General features: G+C 46.8%; 1 protein-coding gene across 6 annotated transcripts; it reads right to left on the reverse strand.

Moving 5' to 3' along the window:
- Positions 1-160: 160 nt before the first annotated feature.
- wdr62 (WD repeat domain 62) lies at positions 161-15,899 on the reverse strand. 6 transcript variants are annotated; one of them, XM_069725380.1, is made up of 33 exons: positions 15,575-15,899; positions 14,667-14,758; positions 14,420-14,482; positions 14,286-14,343; positions 13,183-13,365; positions 12,789-12,926; positions 12,502-12,684; positions 12,206-12,366; positions 11,940-12,129; positions 11,370-11,501; positions 11,043-11,206; positions 10,062-10,153; positions 9,862-9,987; positions 9,709-9,779; positions 9,365-9,486; positions 9,170-9,245; positions 8,974-9,085; positions 8,815-8,878; positions 8,476-8,583; positions 8,297-8,403; positions 8,096-8,148; positions 7,790-8,017; positions 7,652-7,725; positions 7,404-7,561; positions 6,815-6,928; positions 6,557-6,728; positions 6,386-6,464; positions 3,606-3,675; positions 2,440-2,713; positions 1,994-2,202; positions 1,468-1,557; positions 1,235-1,347; positions 161-629 (listed from the first exon to the last, which is right to left on the reverse strand). In XM_069725380.1, the coding sequence occupies exons 1-33, from the start codon at positions 15,674-15,676 to the stop codon at positions 399-401; spliced, it is 4,209 nt and encodes a 1,402-aa protein (XP_069581481.1). In that variant the 5' UTR covers positions 15,677-15,899; the 3' UTR covers positions 161-398. The 6 variants fall into 6 exon arrangements, with proteins under 6 accessions (XP_069581481.1, XP_069581478.1, XP_069581480.1 ...); XM_069725377.1 differs by having other exon boundaries at positions 7,790-8,020; positions 8,267-8,403; XM_069725379.1 differs by having other exon boundaries at positions 12,200-12,366.
- Positions 15,900-15,957: the final 58 nt, after the last annotated feature.

A 15,957-nucleotide genomic window follows, 5' to 3' on the forward strand; every position in this document is an offset into this window, starting at 1 on the left:
GAAAAGTCCATTAACTTTTAAAGACTTTTAAATTGCATCTGAAACATAAAGGAACATTTATTCTTTTCTATAAATAATCATTGGCAGCTTCCGAGGTTCTGATTTCATGTTTAATTATTTATAAAAGACATTTTTACAAGAAAATAAATATAAAATTCAATAAGAATATAAACAAGAAATCGGAGACTCATTGAACATTTATTAAGACACATAAAACTACAGTTTCTGTACAAACAGTGAAGGTGATTTAAAATTCAAATAAAACACGTTGCTGTCATAAAAACAAACATAAGGTGCATCGAGTTTAACACTGATGTTTTAATATCTGCTGGATGAAGCTTCAGTTTCTGTTTCAGACAGAAGTTTGTCCTCTTTCAGCCTCCGTACGGCGACCTGCTTCACATCCGGTTCAGTTTGTTCTGGGTCATCTGGACCAGCAGCTCCGAGTACCTCTCCAGCAGCGACATCGTCCCGTCGTCCTCCGGCTGACCAGAGGGGGCGCCGCCGCTGCGTCCGCCCGCCCCACCGAGCACCGCCCCCCCCAGCACCGCCTGCAGCTCAGACTGAACGACACCAAACGCCTCCTGCAGGACGGACGACATCTGGAGACGGCGTCCAGAACCGCCGAGCTGCATCAGAGACGCAAAACGGGTTTAACGACACCGGCGGAGAAAACGTACGAGAAAAAAGACATTCTGACAATAGAAGCAAAATATAAACATCTTCCATAACGTCAGAAAACTGAGAAAAGTTCACAAAATTACAGAAAGTAGAAAATTAGAAGTTTTAAAAAAGAGAAAAAGTATCAGAAGGCCAAAAAAGTAAAAAAATAAATTTAAAAAAAGCCACATTATGAGAGTAACATTAAAATGTGAGAAAGAAAAATTCACAACATAAAGTAAAAAACTATCATAATGTCACGTCACCAGAAAATGTTTGATACTGCAAAAATATATATGAAAAAAAAACCCATCAAAGAAGTATTTTCAAAAAAATTCAAAAATTAATTTTATCTAATTAAAAACAGTTAAAGTCATATTTTAGGGGGAAAATATAAACATTTCATAATATATAATATATTAATACATAAAGTGGAAATCCTAAATGAAAAAGTTGTAAAGTTCTTTTAAAAGTAAAAATATTTTGATGAAGAATATGAAGAGAAAAGTTCAGTTATACTTTGAGCAGAAAAACAGTTTCTGACGTGAACAGAAACAGGAAGTCGGTATCGAACCTGCTGGTAGAAACGCACGGCTCGCCTCGCCGTCTGTCTCAGCTCGTTGGCGACCTGCTGACACTCCTGCAGACTAACCGACTCTTCATCCTCATCCTCACCTCCACCTGAACCTGCAGAATAATAACTGTTCTTACAGTCTATCCTGAGGGGGGCGCTACAGCAACGATCTGTCCAATGTGACCAGGAGTCCGAACACCTGACGGTGTCACAGGAACTGTACAGGAAGTTACCTGTCTGGGGGGGGTGGAGTCTTTCTGATAGAGGGGAGGAGCAAGAGGTGGGCGGGGCGGTGACGAAGGAATCAGCTCCAGAAGACACGTCTGATACCAAAACCAGAAAAAGAAAAATGACGAAGGGATCAGAGCAGAAGTCGGAAAATCAAACGAATATTTCTGGGAAAAAAACAAAAATATTTTTGAAAAGTGAAATTTCTCAAAATATTGTGAGAAAAAGTATAAAAGATTTTAGGGAAAAAGTCCAAATGTATAAAAAAGAAAAAAAAAGTTAGCTATAATATTTAAAGACATTAAAAAAAAAAAAAAAAAAAAAAATCTTCATATTTTTAAATACTTTTGAGAAAATATCTGAAATATTAATCAAAGAAATTTGTTTAATTTTTTTTTAACATTTTAAAAGTTGGAGAAAGTTTTAGGAGAAAAACAAGTGCGACATGAAAAAGTTCAAAGATATATTCTAATATATTCTTAGAGTATAAACATGATATCAGAGGTTCTCGGGGACGACGGCCGCCGTTACCTGGATCCGTCCTCGACCGTCCTCGACTGTCCGCTGACGTAGTGGCGGAGCAGGTGCTGACCTCAGACGTGGTGGGCGGGGTCGAGGGGGCGGGGCTCTGGATGAGTGTTTGGTTTTCATTGCTTGGCGTCTCTTCGACGCTGCCGACGCTCAACCTGCCGACTCCGCCCTGTGACGTCACCTGAGAGGGCGTGGCCAACACCTGCTGGCTGACAAGATGAAATAAAATGCAAATCAGGTGAAATTGATTGATTGATTTAATTACGACAATTTTCTCAACTGTCGATTTAGGTTTTTTTTTACAGACTATTACAACTTCCTGAAAGTATAACGACTTAATACATTAAATATTATATATATATATATATATATATATATATATATATATATATATATATATATGTGTGTGTGTTTTGTTTGCGGCCCATCGTGGGACCAGGTGTTACCTGCTGATCCGGTCCAGATGGGCTTCGGCTTCGGTGCTGTGCAGTTCCAGACCAGCGGACAGCGGGGGGGTGGCTGCAGACGTGGGGTCTGAGGAGGGGCAGAGGTCCTCCTTGTTCTCCACCTGGGTGGAGGTGGAGGTGAGGGTGGGGGTGTCCAGGCTCAGTTTGGCCCTGGAGCTGGCTGTGGTTCCCAGGTATCCCAGCCGAGACGTCCCCTGCTGGACTGAAGACACTGCACTGCTGTTGTGGGCCGTCACAGTGTTGGAGGTGACATCTGATTGGTTAAAGAAGAAGAATGATGTCAGAGCTGAAGAGGGGCGGGACTTCAAAGAGATTCAAGGAGAAAATTAAGTTTTGAAAAAGTTCCCACAGCGACACGAGGTGACCTCTGACCAGATGGGATTCTGTTTCAGGACGATGACATTACATAACAATAGTTCGAGAGTAATCCCACCTAAACAGACCAGAATATTCAAAACAACCTCAGTGACCTTTAACCTCGAGAAGAGAAACACCTAAACACCCGGTGTGTGTACGACAACCCACGCAGACACACCTCCCAGCAACTTCCTGCACTGGACGAAACACATGGTGTGTAGTCGGCGTGGTGGGCGACGCCACGGCTGATGGGAAATTGAACAGGAAGCTCGTCTGGGTTGGTCTGAGTGGTGGCGCCTCACTGTGGTCGCACACATACACACACACACTGCTGTTGTTGTTGCACCGGCGGTGGTCCAGCAGGAGTTTAGAGGAGCAGGTGGGCGGCGTCCCTCAGGGAAGCATCATGGAGCCTCTGAGGAACTCTGGTTCAACTGGTCTGACTGTGTGTGTGTGTGTGTGTGTGTGTGTGTGTGTGTGTGTGTGTGTGTGTGTGTGTGTGTGTGTGTGTGTGTGTGTGTGTGTGAGACAGACAGCTGGAGGGATGCTGTCAGCTGTTTCTGTAATTATGAACGTTTTGTATTTAAGATGTCTCAGAGGAACCAAAAAAACAAATCAAACATGTAACACTTTCGTTTCTGAGGGACTTTTAACAGGAGGCGCTTCACGTGAGTCAAACCAGTTTCAGGTTTATCTTATCAACACTGACTTCCTGTTTGGAGGTTACATTTATTTCTGCGAGTCATTTAAAAAGCAGCCGATAAAAAAACAAGAAACTGCCGACTCACCGCCGTCACAGCTCCCGTTTCCTCTCTGAGTCGACATGGAGACGACGTCGCTGCTCGACTCCGACATCACCTGAAGACAAACAGACTTACACTCAGGCGTGTTTAGTGTGTTTCAGGCGTGTTTAGTGTGTTTCAGGCGTGTTCAGTGTGTTTCAGGTGTGTTTAGTGTGTTTCAGGTGTGTTTCAGGTGTGTTTAGTGTGTTTCAGGCGTGTTTATTGTGCTTCAGGCGTGTTTATTGTGTTTCAGGTGTGTTTGTGTTTCAGGTGTGTTTAGTGTGTTTCAGGTGTGTTTCAGGCGTGTTTATTGTGTTTCAGGCGTGTTTATTGTGTTTCAGGTGTGTTTAGTGTGTTTCAGGTGTGTTTATTGTGTTTCAGGTGTGTTTAGTGTGTTTCAGGTGTGTTTAGTGTGTTTCAGGCGTGTTTATTGTGTTTCAGGTGTGTTTAGTGTGTTTCAGGTGTGTTTAGTGTGTTTCAGGCGTGTTTATTGTGTTTCAGGTGTGTTTATTGTGTTTCAGGTGTGTTTAGTGTGTTTCAGGTGTGTTTATTGTGTTTCAGGTGTGTTTATTGTGTTTCAGGTGTGTTTCAGGCGTGTTTAGTGTGTTTCAGGTGTGTTTAGTGTGTTTCAGGTGTGTTTATTGTGTTTCAGGTGTGTTTAGTGTGTTTCAGGTGTGTTTATTGTGTTTCAGGCGTGTTTATTGTGTTTCAGGTGTGTTTATTGTGTTTCAGGTGTGTTTGTGATTCAGGCGTGTTTATTGTGTTTCAGGTGTGTTTGTGTTTCAGGCGTGTTTATTGTGTTTCAGGTGTGTTTATTGTGTTTCAGGCGTGTTTATTGTGTTTCAGGTGTGTTTGTGTTTCAGGTGTGTTTAGTGTGTTTCAGGTGTGTTTATTGTGTTTCAGGTGTGTTTGTGTTTCAGGTGTGTTTAGTGTGTTTCAGGCGTGTTTATTGTGTTTCAGGTGTGTTTGTGTTTCAGGTGTGTTTAGTGTGTTTCAGGCGTGTTTATTGTGTTTCAGGTGTGTTTGTGTTTCAGGCGTGTTCATTGTGTTTCAGGTGTGTTTATTGTGTTTCAGGTGTGTTTGTGTTTCAGGCGTGTTTATTGTGTTTCAGGTGTGTTTGTGTTTCAGGCGTGTTTATTGTGTTTCAGGTGTGTTTGTGTTTCAGGTGTGTTTAGTGTGTTTCAGGTGTGTTTGTGTTTCAGGTGTGTTTAGTGTGTTTCAGGTGTGTTTAGTGTGTTTCAGGTGTGTTTATTGTGTTTCAGGTGTGTTTAGTGTGTTTCAGGTGTGTTTATTGTGTTTCAGGCGTGTTTATTGTGTTTCAGGTGTGTTTATTGTGTTTCAGGCGTGTTTATTGTGTTTCAGGCGTGTTTATTGTGTTTCAGGTGTGTTTATTGTGTTTCAGGCGTGTTTATTGTGTTTCAGGTGTGTTTGTGTTTCAGGTGTGTTTAGTGTGTTTCAGGTGTGTTTAGTGTGTTTCAGGTGTGTTTATTGTGTTTCAGGTGTGTTTCAGGCGTGTTTAGTGTGTTTCAGGTGTGTTTAGTGTGTTTCAGGTGTGTTTAGTGTGTTTCAGGCGTGTTTATTGTGTTTCAGGTGTGTTTATTGTGTTTCAGGCGTGTTTATTGTGTTTCAGGTGTGTTTAGTGTGTTTCAGGTGTGTTTGTGTTTCAGGCGTGTTTATTGTGTTTCAGGCGTGTTTGTGTTTCAGGCGTGTTTATTGTGTTTCAGGTGTGTTTATTGTGTTTCAGGCGTGTTTATTGTGTTTCAGGTGTGTTTGTGTTTCAGGTGTGTTTAGTGTGTTTCAGGTGTGTTTAGTGTGTTTCAGGTGTGTTTATTGTGTTTCAGGCGTGTTTAGTGTGTTTCAGGCGTGTTTATTGTGTTTCAGGTGTGTTTGTGTTTCAGGTGTGTTTAGTGTGTTTCAGGTGTGTTTCAGGCGTGTTTATTGTGTTTCAGGCGTGTTTATTGTGTTTCAGGTGTGTTTAGTGTGTTTCAGGTGTGTTTATTGTGTTTCAGGTGTGTTTAGTGTGTTTCAGGTGTGTTTAGTGTGTTTCAGGCGTGTTTATTGTGTTTCAGGCGTGTTTATTGTGTTTCAGGTGTGTTTATTGTGTTTCAGGTGTGTTTATTGTGTTTCAGGTGTGTTTAGTGTGTTTCAGGTGTGTTTAGTGTGTTTCAGGTGTGTTTATTGTGTTTCAGGCGTGTTTATTGTGTTTCAGGTGTGTTTAGTGTGTTTCAGGCGTGTTTATTGTGTTTCAGGCGTGTTTATTGTGTTTCAGGTGTGTTTAGTGTGTTTCAGGTGTGTTTAGTGTGTTTCAGGTGTGTTTAGTGTGTTTCAGGTGTGTTTAGTGTGTTTCAGGCGTGTTTATTGTGTTTCAGGCGTGTTTAGTGTGTTTCAGGTGTGTTTATTGTGTTTGTGTTTATTGTGTTTCAGGTGTGTTTAGTGTGTTTCAGGTGTGTTTATTGTGTTTCAGGTGTGTTTAGTGTGTTTCAGGTGTGTTTAGTGTGTTTCAGGCGTGTTTATTGTGTTTCAGTGTGCGTGTTTATTGTGTTTCAGGTGTGTTTAGTGTGTTTCAGTTTATTGTGTTTGTTTATTGTGTTTCAGGTGTGTTTAGTGTGTTTCAGGTGTGTTTGTGTTTCAGGTGTGTTTAGTGTGTTTCAGGTGTGTTTATTGTGTTTCAGGTGTGTTTAGTGTGTTTCAGGTGTGTTTATTGTGTTTCAGGTGTGTTTATTGTGTTTCAGGTGTGTTTATTGTGTTTCAGGTGTGTTTATTGTGTTTCAGGTGTGTTTGTGTACCGATGTGTTGCTTATGTTGCTCTCCTCAGAGATCCTGGTCGGGATGGAGGCAGGAGGCGGAGCTCTGTTCAGACACGCCCTACAACAGCAGAAATCATCCATTATTGCCATGACAACTACCACCAGACTCACTCAGTCACCTGCGGTCATAATGGGGACCCATACAGTTGCCTTGAGGTCACAGCTTCATTCCTGTCCCTCACAGCTGCCGAGGATTGTGGGTAAGTGGACCTGATTCTGTCCTGGAAGCGGGACAGGAAGCGGGTGGAGATGCTGAGTCGGGGATTCAGGAAGTGTTTCTCCTCTGGAGGCTGCAAAGTCCTCAGGTCTGTGTCGAACTTCTCTGGAAGGTCAAAGGTCAGACAGCAGTCAGAGCCAGGAGACGGCAGAGTTACGATTGAAGATGAAGAGCGATGAAGAGCGCCCCACCGTCGGTCCCACTGCAGGACAGAGTGTCGAAGTGGTTCCTCAGAGAGATGCGGTCCTCGTCGTCCTCCAGACCCAAACTACCCGAAGAACTGCCCTGACTCAGAGAGTCTGTGTCTGAGGATGAGGAGGAATATATTAATAGGTAATAGAAAATGAAAAGAATGAAATAATCATTTGCAGAAGCATTAATAATGATTCATGTTGTGTAACTTTTATTTTCATTGTGTTCATTTTGATAATTTCAACCTGTAAATCAGCCTCATACTCATAAATAAAATCTATTAATATTATTGTTGTTATTATTAAGAGGAATGTAAGGAGCACCTTAAAACACGTTGTATCCAAACTGTGATACAAATTATCAAATGATTAATTTAAGAATTAAATTCAAGAAGAACTTTTCTTGAATTTGTTTTCCAAGAATAACAAATCTGGGAATTTTGACAAAAACAAAACTCAGTAAATTTCATTTTAGGAGGATCCTGACAGAAAATGTTTCAACCCTGAATTTAAAGGACTCAACTACTTCAGGATCTTCAGAATTGAGACGTTGAAACAGTTGTTCTGTGACTGATGTTTTGTTTCTGACCTGCGTCATGCTGCTGCTCCAGACTTCCTGCCGACCCGTCGGAGCAGGCGGAGTCTGGACTCAGCTGGGTGCTCCACACAGGCTCCGCCCCCTGACCCTTGACCTCCAGCTGGGTGAGAGCCAGCTGAGGTTCTGTCACTCCCTCCACATCAAACTCCCTGAAAAACAAACCGTCAGAGAGGAGCTGAGACCTCTGAGCTCTGCACACAGAGGACTTTTATTTTGAAGGGCAGGAAGGTGAGCCTCACCTGTCGGAGGTGCTGCAGGTGATGTTGGGGTAAAGGATGAAGGTGCTCTGGTCCTCACCTGCCGTCTGCCGCACCTGAACGTCACACTCAGTCAGACTAGATCCATGTTAAACTGATGGAAGTGTTCTGAACACTAACCTCTTCCTCCTCCTCTTCCTCCTCGTCTCCCAGGACATTTTCCAGACTCTGAGGGTGGAAGTCCTCCTCTTCCTCTCCCTCCTCCCCTTCGTCCTCCTCTTCCCTCTTGGTGGGACTGGGGGAGAAGCTGGAGCAGATGGTCAGTGGGTTCAGCTGCTCCGTCCACCGGCTCCGCACCTGACGAGGCTCAGCGTCTGATTGGACGGCTGAAGAGGCCCCGCCCTCACCCTGCTTAAACAGGAAGAAAATCAATCCACAAACTCATCGATCAGTCATGGAGTGAAATAAAGAGCACGGAGGACCGACCAGCTTTCTGAACCACATGGGCAGTTTTCCGTTGGTCTGAAGCAGTTGAGCGTCTGAAACAACAACAACAACAACAAGATTAAAACACAAACTATCTGCTGCCAAAACAACTAAATGTTGAGTCTTCAGCATCACTGCTTCTTTAAATGGAGGTAAAGTCAATGAGGTAACCTTTGACTCGACCCCAGACCTCCTCCTCACCAGGAGCCGAGTCTAGTCGGGCTGGAGTCCCGTGGTCGACCTCCTCCTCCTCCTCCTCCATCATCTGAGGCAGCTGAGAGGAGGGAGCGGTGATGAAGGTCTCCCTCCTGAAACGACACCATGAAGCTCAGACAGACACGACATCAGCTGCCCACTCGGCATTTCAGCACCTCACCCACCTGATGTTCAGCTGTTTGCTGGGTTCAGGTGCTGCAGGTGCTCTGAGGCTCCGCCTCTTCCTCATGGTGCCGGTCATCTGGGAGTCCAACCGCCACACAAACACACAACTACACACAAGATACACAAAGTCAACCAAGAGAGCAGAGTTCACCCGTGTCCTGACTTCTGACATCACCAACGCTCACCTGTCAGTGAAGCTCACCTGTCAGTGAAGCTCACCTGTCAGTGAAGCTCACCTGTCAGTGAAGCTCACCTGTCAGTGAAGCTCACCTGTCAGTGAAGCTCACCTGTCAGTGAAGCTCACCTGTCAGTGAAGCTCACCTGTCAGTGAAGCTCACCTGTCTCCGGACACAGAGATGAGGTGTCTGCAGTCCTGACTGAACCTCATACAGGTGACGATCTCTGAGGAAACAAACGCAGCAGGTAAATGATGAAGTGATTTACTTTGTGAGGTTCTGAGGAGGAACTCTCAACTCCACCGTGTTGGATTTACTCACCTGAATGTCCGAACAGGGTGGCGACACACTCCCCGGACTCGTAGTCGAAGATGGTGATGTTTTTATCGGAGCAGCTGGTGGCGAAGAACGACCCCGATGGATCCATCTGAACCTGCGGAGCATCATCACGGCGTGAAGATTCATCTCGGCTGCTTCACGTGACAGACTGATCATCAATAAGCTCCTCCCTCCTTACCTTCAGCAGAGCTCCTTCATCACTGGACGAGCCTTTCAAACACTTCTTCAGCTTCCCCGTCTCCACGTTGTACACCCTGAAACACACTCTCCTCAGCTCAGACGGAAACATTCACACTTTCTGCTTATTGTGAATCGTGAACTGGGTTTAAAACACATTTCGTAGTTCTGACTTCAGACTGAATATTTGATCTACCTGACGTTTCGGTCCTGACAGGCGACGGCGACGTGAGTCCTGGACAGGTCCAGGTCCATGTCGTACAGAGTCGTCTTCTCCACCACGTGGTGACTCCTGGAGAACGACAGACCTTCTGCCGTCTGCACACAAACACAACAAAAGAACCTTTAAGTTACAAAACTGAAACATTAAACAACCACAAAGACACACAAGGACAAATAACCTCACAGCTTTACTCGTCTCATCATCTGTCCCCAGCTGGACTCTGACAACAATTAAACTATTTAAAAAATCAACGTGTAAATTAGAGGTTTTGCTGAACTCAACAGTTTTCAGGTGAAACGTCTGCAGGTGAGTCTGACCTGCTCAGCTGTCAGGAAGTAGATGCTCTTGTCGGCTCCACAGCTCACCATTCGAACCTCCGGGCTCTCACCTGCAACACAGGTGAACTCTGTTTGACTCCGCCTCCAAATGCGGACATTCACGACCGAAGCCAACGTTGTCCGAACACCTACCTGTGAACTTCACAGCCGTGATGGAGGCCGAGTGGTCGTTCAGAGTTTGTTCCAGACTGTAGTTCTTCTCCAGGTTGAAGACGTGGAGGAGTCGATCCCTGCTGGCCGACGCCAACAGCTTCACACCTGAGACGACAGGTGACAGCTGTCAATCAGGAGTCACACCTGAGCCCACGTCATCACCTGTCTCCTGGTCTTACCTGTGGACGTGGGGGAGAACTCCAGACACAACACTTCCGAGTCGTGAGCTTCGATCTTCACCAGCTGGTCCAGAAACTGCAGACCGAAGATCCTGCAGCGGAAACACCGACATGTCGTCACACGCCTCACACACACACCTCACACGCCTCTCACACACCCCTCACACGCCCCTCACACGCCTCTCACGCCTCTCACACGCCTCTCACACACCCCTCACACGCCCCTCACACGCCTCTCACGCCTCTCACACGCCTCTCACACACCCCTCACGCCTCTCACACGCCCCTCACGCCTCTCACACGCCCCTCACGCCTCTCACACGCCTCTCACACACCCCTCACACGCCTCTCACACGCCTCTCACACGCCTCTCACACGCCTCTCACACACCCCTCACACGCCTCTCACACGCCTCACACACACCCCTCACACACCCCTCTCACACGCCTCTCACACGCCTCACACACCCCTCTCACACGCCCGTCACACGCCCGTCACACGCCTCTCACACGCCTCACACACCCCTCTCACACGCCCGTCACACGCCCGTCACACGCCTCTCACACGCCCCTCACGCCTCTCACACACCCCTCACACGCCTCTCACACGCCTCTCACACACTCCTCACACGCCCGTCACACGCCCCTCACACGCCCCTCACACGCCCGTCACACGCCCCTTACACGCCTCTCACACGCCCGTCACACGCCTCTCACACGCCTCACACACACCTCTCACACGCCTCTCACACGCCTGTCACACGCCCGTCACACGCCTCTCACACGCCCCTCACACGCCTCTCACACGCCCGTCTTACACGCCTCTCACACGCCCGTCACACGCCTCTCACACGCCTCACACACACCTCTCACACGCCTCTCACACGCCTCTCACACGCCTCTCACACGCCTCTCACACGCCTCTCACACGCCTCTCACACGCCTCTCACACGCCCGTCACACGTCCGTGTTCAGGTCTCACCGCAGGTTTCCACAGCGGTCCCCGGCCGCCAGGTGCTGTCCATCAGGACTGATACTCAGGACTCTGATTCCCGCCTTCCCATCAGCCCCTGCTGCCTCCCCCCGCTCCCCCTCCGCCTGCAGGTGCTGCGTGTTCTCCTCCACATACAAGATCCTCAGCAGGTCCTGAGAACACACCAGGTCATTAATGAGGACTCCTCCAAACACGTTTACATACGAGTGCCTCCCCACCCCGAGTACTCCCGCCGAGTAGTACTCCCGAGTACTCCCGGTGAGTAGTACTCCCGAGTACTACCCCCGAGTACTCCCGGTGAGCTGGTGGTCTTACGTTGCTGTAGAGGTTTGTGTGTCCGGCGGGGGGGTCGGTGTTCCACAGTCTGATGGTGTTGTCAGAGGAACAGGTGAGGAAGGAGGACGGAGGAAGACACGCCTGAGACGAGTCCCTCACCTCCGGATACACCTGAATAAAACCGCACGCAAAATATACCGCGTCCTGAAGTTTTAGTACTTCTAAATATACTGTGTTCCAAAGTTTTATGACTTCAAATGATATTAATATTTCTGTCTTTCTCGTAATACAAGAAGTATTAATGGTAGGAATGAAAGTATTTTCACAAATGGTAGAAGTATACCTTGTACAATTAAAAGTATTTTGGTGGCACAGAGTATTTCTGTAGTATTTTCGGACTTTCTAGTGATATTTAAAGTATTTCTGGAAGTACTTCTTCCAAAGTACATCCAACAATGTTGGTGACATTTCTAGTAGTATTGTCACTTTTGGTCATACTTGAGTAGTTCTGGATATATTTGAGGTATTTTTGGGACTCCAAGCAGTATATTTATCAGTACATGTAAGAGTACATGTATGAGTATGAGTGTGTACTTGTGGACCGCTGACCTGGACGCTCCACACACAGCTGCTGTGGTACAGAGCCGAGTGCAGCTTCCCCACGTTCCTCACGTCCTTCACGTCCCACACGTACACACTGTGGTCGTTGTACACACAGCTCAGCTGGTGGGCCACGGGGTCAAAGGTCACAGCCAACGTGTCGGGGTACTGAGCACCTGGACTGGCAGGTAACAGACTGCTGTGGAAACAGTTTTATCAAGTATTTATTCTGCAATATCTGCAGTATTTCTCCCGCGTGTTTGCAGTACTTGTACCCGTGCGTTGCGCCCTGCGTCAGGTCCACCCCGAGGCGGTGTGGGCGGAGCATGGTGCTGATGTACTGCAGGTTGGATGGACTGAACACTCTGATGACGCCGTCAGCGCAACCACAGAAGATGAAGTCCTGACTGACGGCCAGACAGCCGGCTGACGTCGTCTGTCAACAACAACAACAACAACAAGGTACATAACAGTAGTTACAAACGCACAGTGCGGTTTTCATATGCGTGTCCAGGTGCGTCCCGTCCCGCCCCTCCCCTCCCCTCCCCGGCCCCGCCCCCGCCCCGCTCACCGTGAGGTTGACCCAGGCCTCCAGCTCTCGCCTGCCGTTGAACAGACACAGCAGACCGGAGGTGGTGATGCAGTAGGTGCTGGACGCCATGAGGCCCCGCCCACACGCCACCCCACTGAACACACTGTTCTTATGGTCGCCTAGTAACCCTGACCGACCAATCAGGGGTACCGTGCTGTTCACCTGGATACAGGTAGAAAACAGAGAAAGTAAAAACAAAGACAAAGCTGTTACCCAGGCGACGTGACGAAGCGCTGTGATTGGCCGATCAGAAAGCAGGCTGTCACCCGTCGCTCTTTGGAGGCGTCCAGGTACCAGAACTTGACGTGTCGGTTTCCGGCGGTGACGAAGTAGCTGTTGTCCTCAGAGAACGAGACGGAGGACACTCTGCTGGACACTTTGTTAGAGGCGATGATGGAACCTTTCTGCTCAGAGACACGGAGGACAGAGGAGGGGACACAATGTCTTCTTTAAGGTTTCAAAACCACTAAGACACACAAAACAACACAAAGACACTTTTCATGACTTTTCTTTGAGAATTTATTTCAGTTCTTTGTAAAACGTTCCAGACAGACGGTCTCTTGTTGCATGTTGATGAGCCGTCATACTACAACCAACAGCGCCCTCCAGTGGTTCCAGCAGCCTACTGCTCTGCTGGTTGATGTGTGCGTGTGTTCTCACCCTCCAGTCCCACACACTGACGGTCATGTCGTGCTGGTATCCCACGGAGACGATGTAGGAGCTGTTGGTGGAGAACGCCACGCAGGAGACTCCGTATTTATGAGTCTGGACTTCAGCCACCTGAGCTCCGCCCACCTGAGCTCCGCCCACCTCCCACACCCGCACGCACGGCATGTGACCGCTCTGAAACACACACAGAATCACACAGCTGCGGGATAACGTGTTCTGTTTGACGTCGAACAGTTCCGTGAAAAAAAGATGTTTAGAAGATGTTGTGCTCGTAAGTCAACAAACAAACAAACAAACACTCGCAGAAAAACTCGGACTTTAACGGAGTCAAAGGTTTAACGACCTTTGATAAAGTCAAGGACTGTGTTTAGGACTGTGTTTAGGACTGTGTTTAGGACTAGGTTTAGGACTGTGTTTAGGACTAAGTTTAGGACTGTGTTTAGGACTGTGTTTAGGACTAGGTTTAGGACTGTGTTGAGGACTAAGTTTAGGACTGTGTTTAGGACTGTGTTTAGGACTGTGTTTAGGACTGTGTTTAGGACTAGGTTTAGGACTGGGTTTAGGACTGGGTTTAGGACTGGGTTTAGGGACTACTTTCAAACTAGTTTAAAAACGGGTTCTTGGCGAATCTCCATGATATTCCAGGACTCGGCCCATAAACCGTTCAAACCACTTGACTTTCCATGTCTGGAATAGTTTTTATAATTCCAGGATATGTAAATAAAGTCCAGGACCGATGTGAACAGTTCACAACAGAACCAGTAAAGAGACCAACAGCAGTTTGTTGTGAGTTCACTGATCGTCACATAAAGCGTTAACACGCCTGTTTACACTGAAGATGTTTGGTTGTGACTTGCGAAGATAAAACCGGGTCGCAACAGTCGTGTTGATTTTCAGTACAACTGAGGAAGAGGAGCACGAATGGACCTTCATGTTTACGTATCGCCACGGTTACGTCTGTGTTGCCTGTTGTGTGTTTTCAACCTTTAACTGCTCCATCGCTTCATGTTTCAGGACAGAGATACAAAAGCAAACTTCTCTGATCTGGTTCTGGTTCTCCCGCCTCGGGGCGGAGGGGGAGGGGGGAGGGGTACCTCTCCGGTGACCAGGTGTTTCCCATCATGAGAGAAGGCCAGAGCGCTGAATGGCTTCCTGAAACACAGAGACCAGAACACTCAGCTCAGATCTCACGTTGCAGCAGGTGTTTGAGCGTTCAGGTGAGATCTACCTGGATGTGTTGATGATGTGACTCTGCTTGTTCTTCTTCGGGTGCAGAAGCACGACGACGCACCTGAAACACAGACGCAGTCAGGTGAGGAGAACCGGGCCTTCACTCGGGGGTCATGGACTTCCTCAGAGTTGGTAGCCACACCTCCACTAATTTATTCTATTTATCATAATTGAGTGACAGCTGCTACAAACTACTACTATTTTTATCCGTTACACACAGGTGAGTCAAAGGAGGCGGGGCTTACCCTGCAGGGTAGGCGATGAGCCCAGAGTTGGGGTCAGAGGTCAACCCGCTGCTGCTGGCCGTGCTGATACCCAGAACTTTCTCCAGACTCACCTGGAACAACACACACACCAAACTCCATACAAAAATCTCACAATTTAACAGCGTCACACTCTGCAGATGTTTTTTTTTAACAGTTAACGACTGATTTTAAAGTCTGACTAAAATCTCATGATTAAACCAGCCATTATTTTAATATGAATATTTCCAGTGTCACAAACACAAAGTGAAAACTAATTTAAACATGTAAGACGCCAATAGTCAAGATGTTTAATCCAAAGAAACGGTATCCACTGTGATGCAAATTAAAAACCAAAAATTTACAGCTATAATTTTTGTATATTTGAAGTGAAGTTTGCTTTAAATCTTTCATTAGTGCAGCAGAAATGCATGAAGTGATATTTAAGATTATTTAAAATAAGACTTTTATTTGACCTGATGGTGTGTGAAAGATAAGAATCACATAATAAAGAGATGAAACCTCTAACGGAGTTCTGTACTGCCTCTTAAATCAAGAGAAAATCACCTGTAATAATCTGGAGGTCAACAGAAACACAACCTGGGCTCTCAGGTGTAATACTTTTATATTTGGTCTGCTGCTTCTCACTTTTACTACATTATCTGAATAAACTTTGACTTTGTGGGGGGACAGGTTTCTTTGTGACACCGGTGGCCTTTTGTTCGCTAATCATAAGCTTGTTGCTGTGAAAGGTTAAAATAAGTTAAAAGTGTATGTTAAGTCGTCTTTCCTTCAGTGAGCAGTTCACACACTTTGTCCTGAAACTCGTCTAAAAACTTCACTTCAGTAAAAACTCCCAGAAACACGGAGCGAGCTAACGGGACGGCGAGGCTAACAGTTAGCTCCGTTACCCGGCTGCTGGAGGTCTTCTGTCGGCTCTGTCGGCTCCTCCTGCCCGCCGGCTGCTTCCTCTTCGCGGTGTGGACTGAACTGCAGTCCGCTCCCTCTGCCATGATAACTTAATAAACTTATTAGATACAAAAAAAAAAGAAAAGACGCAGAAACAAACCGAGCAGTGACACCGGGTAGTCACCGTCTAAACACCGCTGTGTTGGTCCATAAAAGCCCGCTGATGTGTGCCCCAGGTGCGGGCGGTCTGTCACAACTCCCCGCTGCCGATGATAATGACGGAGAACCGGGTTAGCTTCATGCTAACTGCCGCTAACGAAACCTGACACTTCTCTGCGCGGCGGGACTCCGGTTCAAACTGGGCTCCGCCCTCTACCCTGACAAC

The sequence above is a fragment of the Brachyistius frenatus genome, unplaced genomic scaffold (genome assembly GCF_029030835.1).
Source record: "Brachyistius frenatus isolate BFR_SWC_R1_liver_20210118 unplaced genomic scaffold, ASM2903083v1 Contig_420, whole genome shotgun sequence".
Lineage (NCBI taxonomy): Eukaryota > Metazoa > Chordata > Actinopteri > Embiotocidae > Brachyistius > Brachyistius frenatus.

What these genes read in the sequence shown, in the direction of transcription:
- wdr62 (XM_069725375.1), bottom strand. Translation starts at nt 15,676, where the DNA reads ATGGCAGAGGGAGCGGACTGCAGTTCAGTCCACACCGCGAAGAGGAAG. An exon ending in ACTTCCTGACAGCTGAGCAG is followed by an intron (nt 9,487 to 9,708) that starts GTCAGACTCACC and finishes GTTTGTGTGCAG; the next exon opens with ACGGCAGAAGGTCTGTCGTT. An exon ending in GGTCTGGGGTCGAGTCAAAG is followed by an intron (nt 8,149 to 8,266) that starts GTTACCTCATTG and finishes TTGTTGTTTCAG; the next exon opens with ACGCTCAACTGCTTCAGACC.